The 19,165-nt window shown below is 38.9% G+C and overlaps 1 protein-coding gene and 1 long non-coding RNA gene across 2 annotated transcripts in view; one reads left to right on the plus strand and one right to left on the minus strand.

Annotated features, from left to right (window-relative positions):
• Positions 1 to 19,165, plus strand: part of LOC123001584 (uncharacterized) — a 218,432-nt gene that overhangs the window by 110,532 nt on the left and 88,735 nt on the right. The window lies entirely within an intron of this gene.
• Positions 1 to 19,165, minus strand: part of TNFSF4 (TNF superfamily member 4) — a 28,858-nt gene that overhangs the window by 4,254 nt on the left and 5,439 nt on the right. The window contains exon 2 of the mRNA XM_026509343.3: positions 347 to 395. Within this exon, the coding sequence (XP_026365128.1) occupies positions 347 to 395 (49 nt within the window). The remainder of the gene's footprint in view (positions 1 to 346; positions 396 to 19,165) is intronic.

Genomic DNA, 19,165 nt, shown 5'->3' on the forward strand with positions numbered 1-19,165 from the left:
TTAGTGGGAAACAATGTGTCGTAAAGTCAGACAGCCTTGTGAGAAGTAAAGCCTTAGTTTTCTTACCTAAAAAATGAGAATAATTCCTACTCAGAGGGTTCCTGGAAGGATTAAGAGAGGCATATAAAGTGATTAATACAGTGACAAGCACATATTTGGTAACTAATTACTCCCTTTTCTTCTTTATACACCTTCCTTGTACCTAATGAAAACAGCATGCAGGTTCTAACAATTGCAGGATTTCATGCTTCCCAAAAGGTAGGGAGAGATTCTGTTTTCTGGAAGAAATTAAGAGACTAGAAGGAAGATTCTTTTTGAAAACATGAATCAATTGAACCATACTTACTGGTAAATTGTACTCTGATACTTTGAATTGGAGGATACTGAGGTGGCACCTGAAGGAGGAAAAAGGATATATTTTTAGGAAAAAAAAAAGTGAGCAAATGAAATTGACAAGTTATATCCTATGAAGCAGAAATGCAGGACTATGGAAGGAATGACTTGACAAGAGACTTCGAGTTTTCTATAAAGATTAGACCCAGACTTCCTACCTGCCCCCTTGCTTTTCTATAACGTCTCCTAAGATAAGTTACGAGTATTCTGCTCCATCATGCAAACATCTAAGATCTGTCCCCACTTCTGCCAAACTCTTCTCTGGTATATTGTGGCTTTCTGAGTCCCGATTTCCCATTTTGGATAATGGAGCTTTTAACAGTCATCTTAAGAAAGCCATGCAGTCATAGAGATCTCCTCATGAAGAAGGCTGTGACCAATCAATCCATCATGGCCATAAACTCCCAGAATGTACTGGGAGTGAATTCTGGAAGCTTTCTAGCTGTTTGTTCTTTCACTGCAATGCTGGAATAAGATTGTACTATTTTCAGTTCACATGGGCAATAGAAACTGGTCTAATCCTTCAGTAGATTTGAGTGTATATATTTCTAACACTGTCTTTTTCTCTTTTGTTTAATGAGTTGAAAAATCTAACTTGAATCAAGTGAGTACTCAACAGCAAAAGAGAAGTAAAATAATGAAGAAAGGAAGCCTGATAAATAAAATATCTATAGTAATTTAATGGTTAAAAGAACAAAGCAGTTTAATATGGAGGAAACTCCCAAATATATGAGTGGGGAAAAAAGGCAGAATGATATACAAAATATATTACATTCATGTTAAAAATATTAATAATGCATGTATGGGCATTAAATATATCTGAAGAAATACTAAGAAAACAGGTCATAAGTGTCGCCTCTGGAAAATGGAATTGGAAGCCTGAGGTCAGGAGTGGGGGGACACTTACTTTTCATGGTCTACTTTTTCATATTTTAAAAATTTTTTACCACATGTTTGTGTTACCCACTAAAAAAGGAAATTAAAAACAAAACCAAAACCAAAAAGCACCACCTATTGCTCCTGCCAAGAGCAACATCTCTTCTCAAAGGTTATTTTTGGCAAGACATTCTGATCAAAGGTATGGGGAGGGATTTGTTTTCATGCCTTGGGGTGTGGAATCCCTGCTTCCCAGTCTCCTGGCACACTAGTGGCTAAAGTGAATTCCACTGGGACTGCCCACACAGAAGAGGAATCCCCTACTTCCCTTCTAAGTCAAATCACAAGCCTTACCAAGCTGAAACCAACAGGCAGCATAGGAAGAAGGGAAAGCCTTTCTGAAGCTTGCCAGTGGGTGAACCTCAGAGGCAATTTTAATTCAGTGGTGAGCACATGGATAGAGGTGTTGACTTGGGATGACTTGAGAGTCTATGGTTCTCTCCCCTATTTGTGATGGCAGAATTAGTGTCCTTCATGCTTAAGGCAATGTTCTGGAAGAGGGCCTCTCAAAGGGCATATTACACTATCACCATAATCCCCTAGGTAAATAAATGCCCCCACTACTCTCCAGCTGGTTGGTCCCAGCATGAGTGGCCACATTATTAAAATCAGAAGCAGCCTGTGGAGTAGCACAAAGAGCACAGGGCTCTCAGCACAGGGCAACCTCGGTGTTAATGTCAGCCAGGCAGGTTCAGTGTCATCTTCGGCAAATTTCATAACCTCCCCAGAAGTCAGTTTTTTCATGTTTAAAAATTATCAGAAGATCACAGGCATTTCTTCCAGCATTAACTGTCCAAGATTTAGTTTTTAAAAGTTGCAATTCAAAGTCAATTTTAATAAAAGGGAAGAACACGAAGCCTCTTCATCCATATTTACATCCAGTTCTCAGATCTAAAAGTCCTCATGATTTAATTTGACTGACTCTGCAAAATCTCTAAAAGGTCCCTACAAATCAAAGAAATTTCTGAATGCTTTGAAGTACCCTGGCAAAGTAGGGTTGGTAGTAACCAAGAGAACATTCTCTGAGACCGCAATGCTGAGAGGCAGCAAAGAAAGCACACATGACTTCCTGTCTAGGGTAGATCTAACAGAACTCCAGACTCAGGCTTCCTGTTCCTTCTCCCGAAGATTGCCCAGTATTAGACGTTTACATATTCTCAGAAGTCTCCTACTAGCATCAATACCTTCAAATCCTGGCAATGTTGTGAAATAAAATAAGATGTTCCTTCCTTTCTCTTGCTCCCTGCCCTCTCACAACTTTTCCCTTCATCCTCCATATTTGATTACTTCATGCTCGCTACCCCACTGACCTCCACAGTGCCCAATCCAAGACCCTTCATGGCCTGGCTCCAACCTCCTTGTCAAGCTTTATTGCCACATATATCCTGTGTCTTATGCTCTAGCCAACTGTTTTCTCATCTTTTTGCCCTTGACTAGAGCCTGGTAGGATGAGACAGAGATCACAGACTTGGGAGTCAGATCAGTTTCAAATTGTGACTTACCTAGCTTGGTCCATTTGGAAACTTTATATACTGTTTTTTTGAGGGGGGGTTGTTTGGATACAAAACAGTGCTATGTAAGATCTTTTTTTTTTTAATTCAAATTACCACCCACCTCCCCTCCAGAAACCCTCAGTTTATTCCCTATAGTTAAGAGTTTCCTATGGTTTGCCTCCCTCTCTGTTTTTATGTTATTTTATTTTTCCTTCCCTTCCCTTATGTTCATCTGTTTGGTTCCTTAAATTCCACATATGAGTGAGATCACATGATATTTGTCTTTCTCTGACTGACTTATTTCATTTAGCGTAATACACTCTAGTTCCATCCACGTTGTTGCAAATGGCAAGATTTCATTCTTTTTGATGGCTGAGTAATATATCATTATACACACACACACACATATATACATGTAAATACATATATATGCATATATACATGTAAATCCATATATATGTATATATATATATCTATCTGCACATATACATGTACATACATATATCTGGACACATCTTCTTTATGCATTCATCTATTAATGGACATCTCAGCTCTTTCCACTGTTTGGCTATTGAGGACATTGCTGCTATGTTGCATGCACGTGCCCCTTCAAATCAGCATTTTTACATCCTTTGGGTAAATACCTAGTAGTGCAATTGCTGGCTCATAGGGTAGTTCTATTTTTAACTTTTTGAGGAACCTCCATACTGTTTTCCAGAGTGGCTGTACCAGTTTGCATTCCCAAGAAATGTGCAAAAGAATTCCCCTATCTCCACATCTTTGCCACATCTGTTATTTTCTGAGTTGTTAATTTTTAGCCATTCTGACAGGTGTGAGGTGGTATCTCATTGTGGTTTTGATTTGTATTTCTCTGATGATGTGTGATGTTGAGCATTTTCCATGTGTCTGTTAGCCATCTGTATGTCTTCTTTGGAGAAATGACTGTTCATGTCTTCTGTCCATTTCTTAACTGTATTATTTGTTTGAGGGGGTGTTGATTTTGATAAGTTCTTTATATATTTTGGATACTAATCCTTTATCAGATATGCCATTTGCAAATATCTCCTCCATTCTGTTGGTTGCCTTTTAGTTTTGTTGATTATTTCCTTCACTGTGCAGAAACTTTTTACCTTGATGAGGTCCCAATAGTTCATTTTTGCTTTTGTTTCCCTTGCCTCTGGTGATGTAAGAAGTTGCTATGGCCAAAGCCAAAGAGATTTATGACTGTGTTCTCCTTTAGGGTTTTGATAGTTTCTTGTCTCACATTTAGGTCTTTCATCTATTTTGAGTTTATCTTTGTGTGTGGTATGAGAGAATGATCTAGTTTTATTCTTCTGTATGTAGCTGTCCAGTTTTCCCAGCACCGTTTGTTGAAGAGACTGTCTTTTTTCCATTGGATATTCTTTCCTACTTTGTCAAAGATTGGCTGAACATATAGTTGTGGGTCCATTTCTGTGTTCTCTATTCTGTTCCGTTGATCTATGTGTCTGTTTTGTGCCAGTTCCATACTGTCTTGATGATTACAGCTTTGTAATACAACTTGAAGTATGGGATTGTGATGCCTCCCACTTTGCTTTTCTTTTTCAAAATTATTTTTGCTATTTGGGGTCTTTCCTAGTTCCATACAAATTTTAGGATTGTTTGTTCTAGTTCTGTGAAAAATGCTAGTGTTATTTTGATTGGGATTGCATTGAAAGTTTAAATTGCTTTGGTAGTATAGGCATTTTAACAATGTTCTTCCAGTCGATGATCATGGAATGTTTTTCCATTTCTTTGTGTCTTCCTCAATTTCTTTCATAAGTGTTCTACAGCTTTCTAAGTACAGATCTTTTCCCTCTTTGGTTGGGTTTATTCCTAGGTATCTTATGGTTTTTGGTGCAATTGTAAATGGGATTGATTTCTTGATTTCTCTTTCTGCTGTTTCATTATTGGTGTATAGAAAGACAACAGATTTCTGTATGTTGATTTTATATCCGGTGACTTTGTTGAATTCATGTATCAGTTCTAGCAATTTTTTGATGGAGTCTTTTAGGTTTTCTACATAGAGTATCATGTCGTCTGCAAAGAGGGAACGTTTGGCTTCTCCCTTGCCAATTTGGATGAATTTCATTTGTTTTTCTTCTTTAATTGCTGAGGCAAGGACTTCCTGTACTATGTTGAACAACAGTGGTGAGAGTGGACATCCCTGCCATGATCCTGACCTTAGGGGAAAAGCTCTCAGTTTTTCCTCATTGAGGATGATACTAGCTGTGGGTCTTTTGTATATGGCCTTTATGATTTTGAGGTGTGTTCCATATATTTCTATTTACTTGAGTGTTTTTATCAAGAAGCATGCTGTATTTTGTCAAATGGTTTTTCTGCATCTATCAAGAGGATCATATGGTTTGTATCCTTTCTTTTACTATTTTGTGGTGTATCACATTGATGGATTTGAGGATATTGAACCACCCCTGCAGCCCAGGAATAAATCCCACTTGATCAGGGTGAAGAATCCTTTTAATGTATGGTTGGATTTGATTAGCTAGTATCTTGAGAATTTTTGCATCCATGTTCATCAGGTATATTGGTCTGTAATTCTCCTTTTTAGTGGGTTCTTTGTCTGGTTTTGGAATCAAGGTAGTGCTGGCCTCCTATGATGAGTTTGGAAGTTTTCCTTCCATTTCTATTTTTTGTAAAAGCTTCAGAAGAAGAGGTATTAATTCTTTAAGTGCGTTGTAGAATTTTCCTGGGGAACCATCTGGCCCTGAACTCTTGTTTGTTGGAAGATTTTTGATTACTGATTCAATTTCTTTGCTGGTTATGGGTCTGTTCAAATTTTCTACTTCTTCCTGTTTCTGTTTTGGTAGTTTATATGTTTCTAGGAATTTATGTATTTCTTCCAGATTGCCCAATTTGTTGGCATGTAATTGCTTATAATGTTCTTTTATAATTGTTTGTATTTCTGTGGGGTTGGTTGTGATCTCTCCTCTTTCATTCCTGATTTTATTTACTTGGGTCCTTTCTCTTTTCTTTTTGATAAGTCTGGCTAGGGAGTTATCAATTTTGTTAATTTTTCAAAGTACCAGCTCTTAGTTTTGTTGATCTCTTCTATTGTTCTTTTAAATTTCTCTATCATTTGTTTCTGCTCTAATCTTAATTATTTCCCTTCTTCTGCTGGTTTTAGGCTTTATTTGCTGTTCTTTTTCCAGGTCCTTTTGGTGTAAGCTTAGGTTTTGTATATGAGACTTTACTTCCTTCTTGTGAAAGGCCTGTATTGCTATATACTTCCCTCTTATGGCCGCCTTTGCTGTGTTCCAAAGGTTTTGGACTGTCATGTTTTCATTTTCATTAGCTTCTTTGTATTTTTTTAAATTTCTTCTTTAATTTTTCTGGTTAACCCGTTCATTCTTTAGTAGGATGTTCTTTAACCTCCATGTATTGGCAGTCTTTCCAATTTTTTCTTGTGGTTGACTTCAAGTTTCATAGTGTTGTGGTCTGAAAATATGCATGGAGTGATCTCAGTCTTTTTTTTTTTGTACTGGTTGAGGCCTGATTTGTGACCCAGTATGTGATCTATACCTAAGAATGTTCCATGTGCACTCGAAAAGAATATATATTTTGCTGCTTTAGGATGAAATTCTCTGAATATATCTGTTAAGTCCATCTGATCCACTGTGTCATTCAAAGCCATGTTTCCTTGTTGATCTTCTGCCTAGATGATCTGTCCATTGCTTTGAGTAGGGTGTTAAAGTCCCCTGCTATTATTGTAGTATTACCAATGAGTTTCTTTAAGTTTGTTATTAATTGATTTATATATTTGGTTGCTCCCAATTTGGGGGCATAAGTATTTACAAATGTTAGATCATCTTGTGGAAGATGGCATTACCCCACTCTCTTGCCCCAGGGAGGGAAACTCACGGCTGCCACTGTTCAGGAGGACCTCATAGAATAAATAGGCACCCTTATTATAATATAGTGCCCTTCTTCATTTTTATTACAGTCTTTGGTCTAAAATCTAGTTTGTCTGATGTAAGTATGGCTGCTCCAGTTTTCTTTTGATGTCCGTTACCATGATAGATGGTTCTCCACCCCCTCACTTTCAATCTGGAGGTGTCTTTGGGTCTAAAATGAGTCTCTTATAAACAGCATATCAATGGGTCATTTTTTTATCGATTCTGATACCCTATGTCTTTTGATTGGAGCATTGAGTCCATTTACATTCAGAGTAATTGTTGATATGAATTTAGTACCATTGTATTACCTTTAAAGTCACTATTCCTTTAGATTGTCTCTTTTCCTTTCTAGTCTTTGTTGCTTTTGGTCTCTCCTGCTCAATGGGGCCCCTTTAATATTTCTGTAGAGCTGGTTTACTGTTCACAAACTCCTTTAGTTCTTAATTATCTTGGATACTATATCTCCTATTCTGAATGTCAGCCTTGCTAAATAAAGTATTCTTGCCTACATATTTTTCCCATTCAGCACATTGAATATATCATGCCACTTTCTTCTGGCCTGTCATGTTTCTGTGGACAGGTCTGCTGCTAACCTTATGTCTCTATCCTTGTAGGTTAAGGACCTTTTGCCCTAGTTGCTGTCAGAATTCTCTCTTTATCTTTGTATTTTGCAAGTGTCTTGGTGACCTGTTTTTGTTGATTTTAAGGGGAGTTCTCTATGCCTATTGGACTTGAGTGCCTGTTTCCTTCCTCAGATTAGGGAAGAGACCTCCTGCCCCTTTTTCTCCCTCTTCTTCTTCTGAGACTCCTGTGATACAGATATTATTGGACTTTGTGGAATAGCTGGGTTCCCTAAGTCTATATTCATGATCTAATAGTTTTCTTTCCCTCCTCTTTTCAGCATTATTATTCTCCATAATTTTATCTTCTATATCACCTATTGGTTCTTCTGGTTCTTCTATCCTCATTGTGATTACATTCAGTCTATTTTGTATCTCAGTTATAGCATTTTTTATTTCAGCCTGACTAGCTTTTAGGTCTTTTATCTCTGTAGCCAGGGTTTGTCTGGTGTCTTCTATGCTTCTTTCAAGCCCAGCTATTATTCTTATAACTGTTGTTCTAAATTCTTGTTCAGATATATTGCTTATATCTGTTTTGAGCAAATCCCTGTCTGTGATTGATTTCTTCTTCATGTTTCTTTTGGGGAGAATTCCTCCATCTTGTCATTATGTCTAAGTTTCTGTCTTTTGTGTGTATGAAAGCTTGCTATGTTTATTGCTCCTGAGAGTAATGCTATATTAATGGCCTGTCACTTCAGGAAGTGTTTCTGGTGTATGCTTTGTGCACTCTGCTATTGTATTTTGGCTGCTCTTTCCCCCAGGCCAATCCTCTGTAAAGTTCCTCCTTGCTTGCAGTGGGGAGTATTTGGTATTTGGACCTTTAACTAGATGTGCTTTGATTTGTTTGTTAAGATAAGCCTGAAAAAAAAAAAAAAAAGACTCTGCTTCAAGAAAAGAGAAAAGAAACGGGAACCAGAAAGCAAATAAATAAACAAAAAAGTATAAGCCTGATTCCCAAGAAAAAGAAAGAGAGAGAGAGAAAAAAAAAAAGCCTGATCCCAAAAGTGAAAAAAGGAAACAAACAAACAAGCCAACAAATGAAGAAAAAACTATAAACCTAATGCCAAGGAAAAAAAAAAGAAAATATTTTTAATTTTAAAAATAAAAAAAAATATTGGTAGGAGAAGAAAGGGAAGAAGAAAGGGGGGGTAAACAGAAGGGGGAATGAACCATGAGAGACTGTGGACTCTGGGAAACAAACTGAGGGCTTCAGAGGGGAGGGGTGTGGGGGAATGGGATAGGCCGGTGATGGGTATTAAGGAGGGCACATATTGCATGGAGCACTGGGTGTTATACAGAAATAATGAATCATGGAACATTGCATCAAAAACTGGGGATGTACTGTATGGTGACTAATATAACAAAATAAAAATGGGGGAAAAAAATCTGTTCCTCTTTCTACCGGAACTGAAGCTAATGCTTGGGAGCACTCTATGATCAGTAGACTTGGTACATGTGGGGGGGCCTGTTTTGGTCTTCTGAGGGAGAGGCCCATTGTGCTGGCTCACAGTCTAACCTGCGCTAATAAAGATCCCTCATGAGGTGCGGGGGAGCAGGGTTTGGTGTAAGTGACTCCAGCCTCCACTGGAGGTGCTATGTTTCATGCTAAAGTCCAACCATACTTGGGGGGGCTGAGGTATGGAAGATGACATTACCCCACCTCGTCCCAGAGAGGGAAACTCACAGCTGCCGCTGTTCAGGAGGCCCTCAAAGAAAAGTGAACAATCTCCTCTTCTGTGTCCCAAGCTTTCGCCAGACCCTGGCCTCAACCTGTCTGTGCCCAGCCACTAGCATGCCCAGGGTCATAGTTCTCCTGTGTTTTATCTCTGGCCAGTGGCTGGGATTCAAAACAAAAATCCTACAGTACCTGGCAGGACAGAAGAAACTTTCAGTGGTGCACTGGGCACCTTTCTGTTTCACAAAAACAGTCTGGAAACATTATATATTATTTCTGAGCATTAGTTTTCAGCTCTATGAAAATAAAGCATAATATTACTATTGGAATATTCCAGATGACTGTGAAGTTTAAGTAAGATAACATGTGAATGTACCCAGCAGTTAGTCTGGCAAGCATTTGAAAAGCACTCACTTTCTTTGTTCTCTCCACCAAAAATATCCCTCCATCTGTGTCTACTGATTAAAATATTACCGCCTTCAAGGCCTAAATCAGATCCCTGATTTTTGGCTTCTGCACTAGCATTCACAGCCAGTATTTAAAGTCACTGTATTCCCATGGATGTTTATAGAAGTTTTGTTCATTATTGTCAAAACTTGGAAGCAGCTAAGATGTTCTTTGGTAAGTGAATGGATAAAAAAACAAAAAACAAAACCTGTGATACATCCAGCCATTGTACTATCATTCAGAGCTAAAAACAAATGAGCCATCAGGCCATGAAAAGAGATGGAGGAATCTTAAGTACATATTACTAAGTGAAAGAAGCCAATCTGAAGAGGCCACATACTATATGATTCTAAATATATTACATTCTGAAAAAGACAAAACCACAGAGACAGTTAAAGATCAGTGATCGCCAGGAGTTAGGGAGGAGGGAGAGATGAATAAGTAGAGTACAAAAGTTTTAGAGTAGTGAGACTATTCATGATACTGCAATGTTGGGTATATGACGTCATTCAGTTGTTAAAACCCATAAAATGTACAACACCAAGTGTGGATCCTAATATAAAAAATAAAATAAAATAAAACAAAAACACTCTATTGACTTCCATTCTACCATCATTGGATATAAGTCTCATCTAAATGTGTGACCCTGGTAAATGGTACTACCTTGCTGATTTTCAGTTTTTCTTTTTTTTTTTTTTTTTTAAGATTTTATTTATTTATTTGACAGAGATAGAGACAGCCAGCGAGAGAGGGAACACAAGCAGGGGGAGTGGGAGAGGAAGAAGCAGGCTCATAGTAGAGGAGCCTGATGTGGGGCTCGATCCCATAATGCCGGGATCACGCCCTGAGCCGAAGGCAGACGCTTAACCGCTGTGCCACCCAGGCGCCCCTGATTTTCAGTTTTTCATCTGTAAAATGGAATGATAAAATCTATATCTTAGAGGATTGTTGTGAAGATTGAATGAGCTAATGTTTTGTGAATATTCAGCATGTGGCCTGGAATAGTGAAAGGAGTTGACAAATGTCAGAGAGTATTCTTGGATGCACATGGAAGACAAGATCCATATCATGTTCTTAATTTATTTTGTGCAACATTACTTAAGCCTCATATTTGACTATGGAATGAAGGAATTAATAAAATAATGAATAAAGACTACCAAAGTCCCTGAAATATTAGCTTTCTAGCTCTCTGTAGCCCAAAGAAACTGTACAAAAGCATCTGGGCTTCATGAGAAAGATTACCAGAAAACAGTCAGAAGTTACTTCTTTTACTCATATGAAAATAAACCTGGTCTTTTTAATATCAAGAAAAGCAAAATCCTCAGATCCTTTCCAAATGCTAAAAGAAATGGGAAAATAGCAAAGGTCCCAGAGCTTCCATGTAAGAACAAGCTGTAGAATAAAGCTTCTTCAATCTGGAAAGTCTGAAGAGCCCACATCATTCTCAAAGTATAATCCTGATGTTTGAATGAAGTGGTCTCAGAAGCATGAGTATAAAAAAATCATCTCCTTGATGCAAACAAGAAATTTTTTTTCTACTGAATTATTCAATAATTGATTGAATAATATGATTGTCATATTATTTGGTGGTTTGACACAGCATCAACAATTACTGAGTATCTGTTGTATGACAGGCATTAGATTCAAATCTGGGAACACAAAAGAATAGAACAGACAGTTCTTATTTTGACAAACTCATATGCCAGTTGAGGAAATAAAACCCTCCCTCTACATAAAACCTTTGGTAAATGTCAATAGACAGTGTATCCCATAAGGTTCCAGAGAACAGAAAAATCACTGCAGGCTTTGGCAGCTCAAGGAGGAAAGACCTGGACAAAGACCTTGAAAGACAGAAAGGAACCAGATAAGCAAAAGACGTTCTATGGAAGAAAAGTTTAAGAATGAGACTGTTCTTGGTATTCAAGAAAAATAATAAAAATTCATTAAGAACTTACAACATGCCATGCACTAGGTTATTCTTACTCACATTCATTGCTTCATTTGCTGTGCAAAATAATCTTAGTAAGTATGAATAATAATTACCCATGTTTTGCAGATAGGAAAATGAGAATCAGTGTTGTTAAGGAATTGCTCACGAATAAACAGGTATTAACTTGAGTTTGGTTGAACTCCAAGTTCTTGATAATAACCCTTCTCTTATCCTGTACTTCCTTAAGAGGGAAAAAAAAAAAAACCCTATGAAAACATTTGTCTGATGGTCCAAGATTAATTTGAATTATTTTCATCATCAATACTGATCAGGGCTAATATATTAGGTTTTAGATAGTTGTTAAAATATTCAGATATATCTCAAAATATCCAGAAGTTCTTCAGAAAAAAAAAAAAATCTCTTCAGCCAACTCTACAAGGTTGTCTGCATAGTACAGGTTGGCAAAACTTTTACCTCAGCTCTGATTAGGTACAATTGTCCTGGCAAGGGGCAGCAGACCCATGAATAAGTATAAAGTAGGCAGCAAGCAGGTGCTGCAAAGAAGAGCCAGAATTAGGTCCTTTCTTGGCCTCTCTTAGCATCTTGAGCACTGACTTGTTCAAGAACAGGGATAGGAAACGTCTGATGTCTAGTGTTTACCTCACAGTCTGTACCATGTTCCCAAAAAGGTGATGCTTATTTAAAGAGCTCATCTTTGGAGAGTGTGAGTTTCTAATTCTGACTCATTGGGATGTGACATGAGGCTGCCAACTTCATACTCTTTTGGCAGTTGTCCTGGAGAGGGGCATCTGTGGCAGGAGTGAATGACACTCATCAGGGGCGCCTGGGTGGCTCAGTCATTAAGCGTCTGCCTTTGGCTCAGGGCGTGATCCCAGAGTCCTGGGATCGAGCCCCATATCAGGCTCCTCTGCTGGGATTATGCTTCTTCCTCTCCCACTCCCCCTGCTTGTGTTCCCTCTCTCTCTGGCTGTCTCTCTCTCTCTCTCTGTCAAATAAATAAATAAAATCTTAAAAAAAAAAAAAGAAAGACACTCATCAAATATGAAAGCAGGAAGTGGGTTCTGCATTCACTATGTGGGCCTTGCCCTTCCTCACTTGATATCAGGATGGTGTCAAGATCCTACGTGGGAGTGCATTGGGTGTGAATCAGTGTTGGATGGTGGGGAAACAGATCTTTGATGGGGACTCTCCACTTCAGCATGCCACCTCCACTGGGATGTGAACCACTCCTTCCCCCACCTTGGGCTTCATGTCAATAGAGGAGACCTGAGAGACCATGAAAGTACAACTTCACAAGCTGTCAGGGATGTTTCAAGGAGCCTGAAAAGAAAGAGGGAATTTTCCATACTTGACTCATTACAACAGGCTGGGGAAGTAGACTCTCATCCTGGTGCATTTCATGTGTACTCAGTGGAAACAGCCTTCCCTGACAAAAGGGCCCACCTCTTATCAGGGAAGTTCATAAGCCCATTCAGAGAAAAAAAAAAAATGGGAAGAAAGGGCAAAAATGGGTTCTTTGGCCAGAGAGACTTTCTCTATTCAGAAAACCTCATCCCAAAAGGTATATTTCTTTTTTTTTATAATAATATTTTTTATTATATTATGTTAGTCACCATACAGTACATCCCTGGTTTTTGATGTAAAGTTCCATGATTCATTAGTTGTGTATAACACCCAGTGCACCATGCAATACGTGCCCTCCTTACTACCCATCACCAGCCTATCCCATTCCCCCACCCCCTCCCCTCTGAAGCCCTCAGTTTGTTTCTCATAGTCCATAGTCTCTCATGCTTCATTCCCCCTTCTGAAAGGTATATTTCTTAAAGATGAAAATATGTGGCTTTGAGAAACTCTTTGAGTAGTCTTTTGTGATTTAATGAACACAAAGAAAAGCCATTTTAACTGTCATCCAAACTCCCTCTTCTCATGGCTTCCAGCACATTTTTGCTTTAATCTTTCTCTTAATGTTTATTCTCCTCTCTACTACACAGCCCATATGATATCCTAAATGTAGCCTCCTCCCTCTAACCACTTCCACTCTTCCTGCCAAATTTACTTAGTAAGGGATATCCCTCAGCAAGGCACTTAGTGACCCTCTCCTCTCTATCTCTGAGAACAAGAACTGTGGTTTCATTGCCTGAATGCTTAGCAGTTAACAAATTCCTAAGAGGACTCTGGGTATTCAGGTAAACAACCAAATGAAGCAAAATCATCCGTGTGATATGAGCACATTTCAAAATTATCAGATTGACCTAATGCAACCAATTCTTTATATCTTCAAGTGAAAGATTTTCTTATATCAGGGTTTCCTTTTCCACATTAACTGGGGAAGTCCTCAAAGTACACTGGCAGAAGGGTCTGCCAACTGATTTCCAAGAACTTCCTTCCTCACCTCAGTGATTGAGTTAAGTCTCCACCATAATATCCTTGTAGCAGCTTAGTCTCACACCTGGAAGGGTCAGTTTATAATGTACCCACTGCATTATCATAAGTCTTACAATGCCTCAAACATAATGGCGTAGTAAATAAATGTTTGCTGAGCTAAGGTGAAACTTAGACCCTTAAACTACGCCCAGAACTTAGCCCCTTACGCTATGCCCAGACCTTAGCTGGTGGCTCCATAATCACGTAATATCTGACATGGGCTCTAGCCAACACTATATATAGCTCAAGGTTTTTTTAAATTGCCCTGTTCATCCTTGAGTACAAAGGGAGTTGCAAAATTATTACAATCAATATCTTTCTATTTGAAGTCACTCATTCGCCATCTCACTTGCTGTACAAAAAGGAAGGACCATTGCTTTGGGAGGGCAACGTAGTAGAGCAGTTAAGGCATTGGTCTGGGAATAGGACTCCTGGGTCTTGTCTTAAGCCAGAACAAGTCCTTTCCCTTCCTCAGTTTCTAATTTCCTCATCTGAATGTCCGCCCTCAGTTAAACTGCTAGAATAAGCAGTACTTATTCACACTGTGGCCTAAGCAATGCCTACAGGCTCTTCCATGTCAGAAAGTAGGCAAATCACAACATTCAAAAGAGAAATCCCAAGAGACTGGGTGATAAGAAGACCTTTTGAACAGAAGATCTTTTCAACACAGTAAATCCCTCTACTGTAATAAAAGCAGCAGGCCTCCTCCCCAAGTGGCTCCCTCTGATGGTTAGTGAACAATCAAAAGTATCTCTAGTTTTGTTTGTGCAGTGAAGCTCTTAGCCTCATTTGCATGAGCTGAAATAATCCTCAACCTGTATTCTGGTGCAAACTGAGATTGGTGACTGGTAAAAATCATCAGTGGGATGATGATGGTGGTGACAATGACAATGAAATTTTTAAACTAAAGCCTTCCTAAGGTGTGGTATAAAGATGAATAGGTAGGTAGATGGATGGATAGATGATAGATAGATAGATGATAGATAGATAGATAGATAGATAGATAGATAGATAGATAGATAGAATCATAAGCATAGGAATAGATGTAGATAGTGGAATATTATGCAGCCATAAAATGGATGAAATCTGGGGCACCTGAGAGGGCTCGGTCGGTTAAGCATCTGCCTTCAGCTCAGGTCATGATCTCAGGGTCCTGGGATCAAGCCCCACCTCAGGCTTTCTGCTCAATGGGGAATCTGCTACTCCCTCTCACTCTCCCTGTGTTCTCTCCCTCTCTCTCTCCCTCCCTCTCTCTCTCAAATAAATAAAATCTTTTTTTTTTTAAAAAGGATTAATTCTTGCCATTTGAAACAACATGGATATACCTAGGGGGTGTTATGCTAAGTGAGGTAAGTCAGACAGAGAAAGACAAATACCATATAATTTCACTCATATATGGAATCTAAAAAAAAAAACAACAAAAAAAAACAAATGAATAAACAAAAGCAGAATCAGAGCAATAAATACAGAGAACAAATTGATGGATGTGGGGGGATGGAAAAAATGGGTGAAGGGGAGTGGGAGGCATAGGCTTCCAGTTACAGAATGAATAAGTCACGGGAATACAAGGCAAAGCATAGGGACTGTCGTCAATGACATTGTAACAGCATTGTATGGGCACAGGTAGTGAGCTTAGCAAATGCATAGAGAAGTTGAATCACTATGGTGTGCGCCTGAAACGAATGTAACATTGTGTGTCAACTACACTCAAATTAAAAAATTTTTAAAGAAGAAAACCAAAGCCTTTCTGATAATGAATGGAAGAGAAACAAAGCACCTAATGCAAAAGAAAAGTATGCTTGCTTTACAATCTCAGTCAAGAAACTAGGTATTGAAGCAGGTTGGTGGCTTTCTGTGAAAGTTCCTAGTGAAGTTCTTACTGTACCCTACTTGGTTATCCAGTACTTCTCACACACTGTGTGATTGTTTCTTTAACTGTCTCGTTTCCCCACTGTGTTGGAAACTCTGGAAGGAAGACCATATGTTGCATACCACTGCTTCTCAGCGTCTGACAGGTAACCATTACTTCATAGATATTGTTAAACAAGTAAGTGAATAAGTGGTTTGTAGTGAATTGAATAAGTGTCCCCCCATCGGTGTCCACCTGGAACCTCAGAGAGTGACTTCATTTGAAAATAGGATCTTTGCAGATGTAATTAGTTAAGGTAACATGAGGCCAACTAGATTAGGGTGAGCACAAAATCCAATATGACTGGTGTCCTCAAAGCAAGAAGAGAGGACACAGTGAGACACACGGGGAGACGACCAGGCAGAGATGGAGGCAGAGCTTTGGGTAATGCAACTACAAGCCAAGAAACAACAACGACTGCAACTGCCGGGAGCCACCGGAAGCCAGAAGGGCAAGGTGGGAGTCTTCTTGAGAGCCTTCAGAGGGAGCATGGTCCTGCCAACTTCTACCCTCCAGAACTGTGAGAGAACACATTTCTGTTGCTTTAAGACACCCAGTTTATGGTAGTATTTTTGTGGCTGCCCTAAAAAACTAATACATTGTTGAATAGGTATTTGAAATAGTGAGAAAATCACACTATCACATTAAAGTAAATCTTTGATTCAGAGTGTGATGGAACTAGAAAGGCCCAGGGAGATTATGTAGTTGAATCTCATTATTATTTTTTTAAAAATAGCAATAAAAGAGAGAAAGTAAGGCTCAGAGAAATAATGAGTTAGTGCCCAAATTGAGGTCCCCTTTCTTGTCTATGAATATACCACACATGCAGTACTCCGTCTTATAAAAATAACCTATAAGGTATTATGCGACTGTTAAAGCTTCATTGATCATGTTAACAACATCTGCATAAGTAGATTTAACTCTCCTCTGAAAAAGAATCTTCTTCCTCAATACCAAGTCACAAATCTTTCCCTTAATTTTTCTTCAAAAACTACTAATGTCAGAAAAAGAAACAAATTTCAAAACAGCCAGACAAAATTTTTAAAGCTTAGCGTCATGAAGTCATGGCCAAGTGTTATGGAAAGAGACAGGACTAGAATTTAGACCCAGTCTTAGTTTCTTTTATTTTTTTTTTAAGATTTTATTTATTTATTTATTTGAGAGAGAGAGAGAGAGAGAGAGAGCACAAGCAGGGGGAGAGGCAGATGAAGAGGGAGAAGCAGACTTCACACTGTGCAATGACTCGGATGCGGGGCTCAATCCCAGGACCCTGAGATCATGACCTGAGCCAAAGGCAAATGCTTAATCAACTGAGCCACCCAGGTGCCGCACCCCACCCCCCACCCCCGCCCAGTCTTAATTTCTATCCCTGACTTTTCTACATAAACCTAGGCAGGTCTCTCATGCCTCAAATTTCCTCGTTGCAAAACTGAACACAGATATCCGTCTAACTTCCTCCAAGGTTGTAATGAATTAGAAAGGACAAAAGTAGGGAAAAGATCTGCAAAAAATGAGGGGCTGTTATTGCAGGAGTGTTACCCCTCAATTATCCCCCCCAAAAAGAGCTTTGAGTTCCCAGTTTTTGTCATACCAGATACTGGGTCAGGTCAAGAACTTTCAGGGCGTTGGAAGCTGAAAACATTAAGCACCCAACACACGAGTAATTCAAAATCTATTTTGTATTACTGCGTATAATGTGTACAATGTGTTTTACAGATTATTTTATAACCCAACAGGTTTTTATATTTGCCCGTAATGACTGTTTTGCTGCTTGCTTAGGACATTTTGTGATATTGTTGTTTCGTACAGATCTTTGTTTATGGTTTGTGTGGGTCTCCAGCCCCATGCCCTAGCTATAGCTACAGGGAAGCCCAGCTTTGAGGGTCCATCGTTTAAACTCATGGGACCCTCACTTCCCCACAGATACAGGGCAACACTTTGGGAATGATGGCTTTCTATCCACAAGCGCTTATTACATTAGTGTTGGGAGCATTAAAGTTGAGTCTATTTGTCCATTTTTCTATCAGTCAGAGTATGTTCTTAAGTAGTGTTTACATGTTATCAAAGCTAGACAAATTTATACAAATTCATAACCCATCTGAGGTACATTTTAGAATGAAAGGTCTGCTGAAAGGAAAAATAATTTTTAATTATGCTAGTCAGATCCCCAGTGTTTCCAGTATTGTGAACAAGACAACATGCCTTTTCCAGATGATTTTCTACGCGATTTAGTAACCAAGTCATTACAGAATTGGATGAAATATATCAAACTTAGTGGGGGGGGGATGGAACAGGCCATGTTCTGACTATGTAATTTAGGTCTCTGAACCACTGTCAGACACTAACCCTAAGAACACCATATACTACCTTCATAAATTCTCCTCTTCACCCTTTCTTTCTTCTCTAACGCAGTCATGAGCTCTTAGAAGTCTACGTTCAAAAATGCTAGAATTATTACAAGGATTTGTTTGTTTGTTTTTAATCCTAAAACTTTCAGTAGCAAAGTCAAGCTTCATGAGGTTAAGGGTAACCTTAACTATGATATGGTTTCTGAGGTTTGAGTTATGGGGTGTTTGTCCATATGGATAGGTGCCACAAAGTAAACATTTAGTGTTCCTCTGCCTATGGATGCATGTTCATGACTAATAATACTCTCAGCATTTACAAAGCTCGGTACCACAACATTCCCTCCTCACAGAAGCCAAATTCAAATTTTGGAAATGATTAAATGGGCGCTCTGGGAATTTCACAGAATTTACCCAGGGTCACAAGTTAGAAGGCTGGACCGAACGAGGAATCTGGTTCCTGGTCCAGCACACTGTCGTCTACACCCCAACAGCTCCTTCAGAAATTTGAGGAAATCTTTTGTAATTTCATATAAGGAAGTGTTTTAATTCCTTCGCTTGAAAAAGTGTGGATATCAAAAGTGTGGTGACGACAAAGCACAAAAGCTATAGGATGTCAGGACCACAGGTTTCACCTGTGACTGGGGACTAGTCTTTCTAATCTGTATTTCTGTTGTTTCCTTTAACTCACTAAATAGAGCATGAAAACAGCATTGTACATGGTTCCTCTAACCTAGCTACCTCCAGATTAACATTCATTTTCCATGAATAAAGAATCCCTGAAGAGGGTGGAAAGCTGCAGTTTTTATAAGATTAAAGGGCACAAAAGTAATTCTTATTAAAAGAAATCGAATTGGGAGGGCAGAGTGGTCAGCCCGGGGCAGGCTGGGTCTACTCCACGCTGGTAGCTAGGGACCAAGGTCAGAGAAAAGGAAGCGGGAGATTATACTCCTGGGTCAATACCGAGAGCCGTTCTACTCACTTCCCAAATCTCCTGTGTGCGTGTATGTATTTGTTTCTATATCCATATACATATGTGG

Source organism: Ursus arctos, unplaced genomic scaffold (assembly GCF_023065955.2).
Source record: "Ursus arctos isolate Adak ecotype North America unplaced genomic scaffold, UrsArc2.0 scaffold_2, whole genome shotgun sequence".
Lineage (NCBI taxonomy): Eukaryota > Metazoa > Chordata > Mammalia > Carnivora > Ursidae > Ursus > Ursus arctos.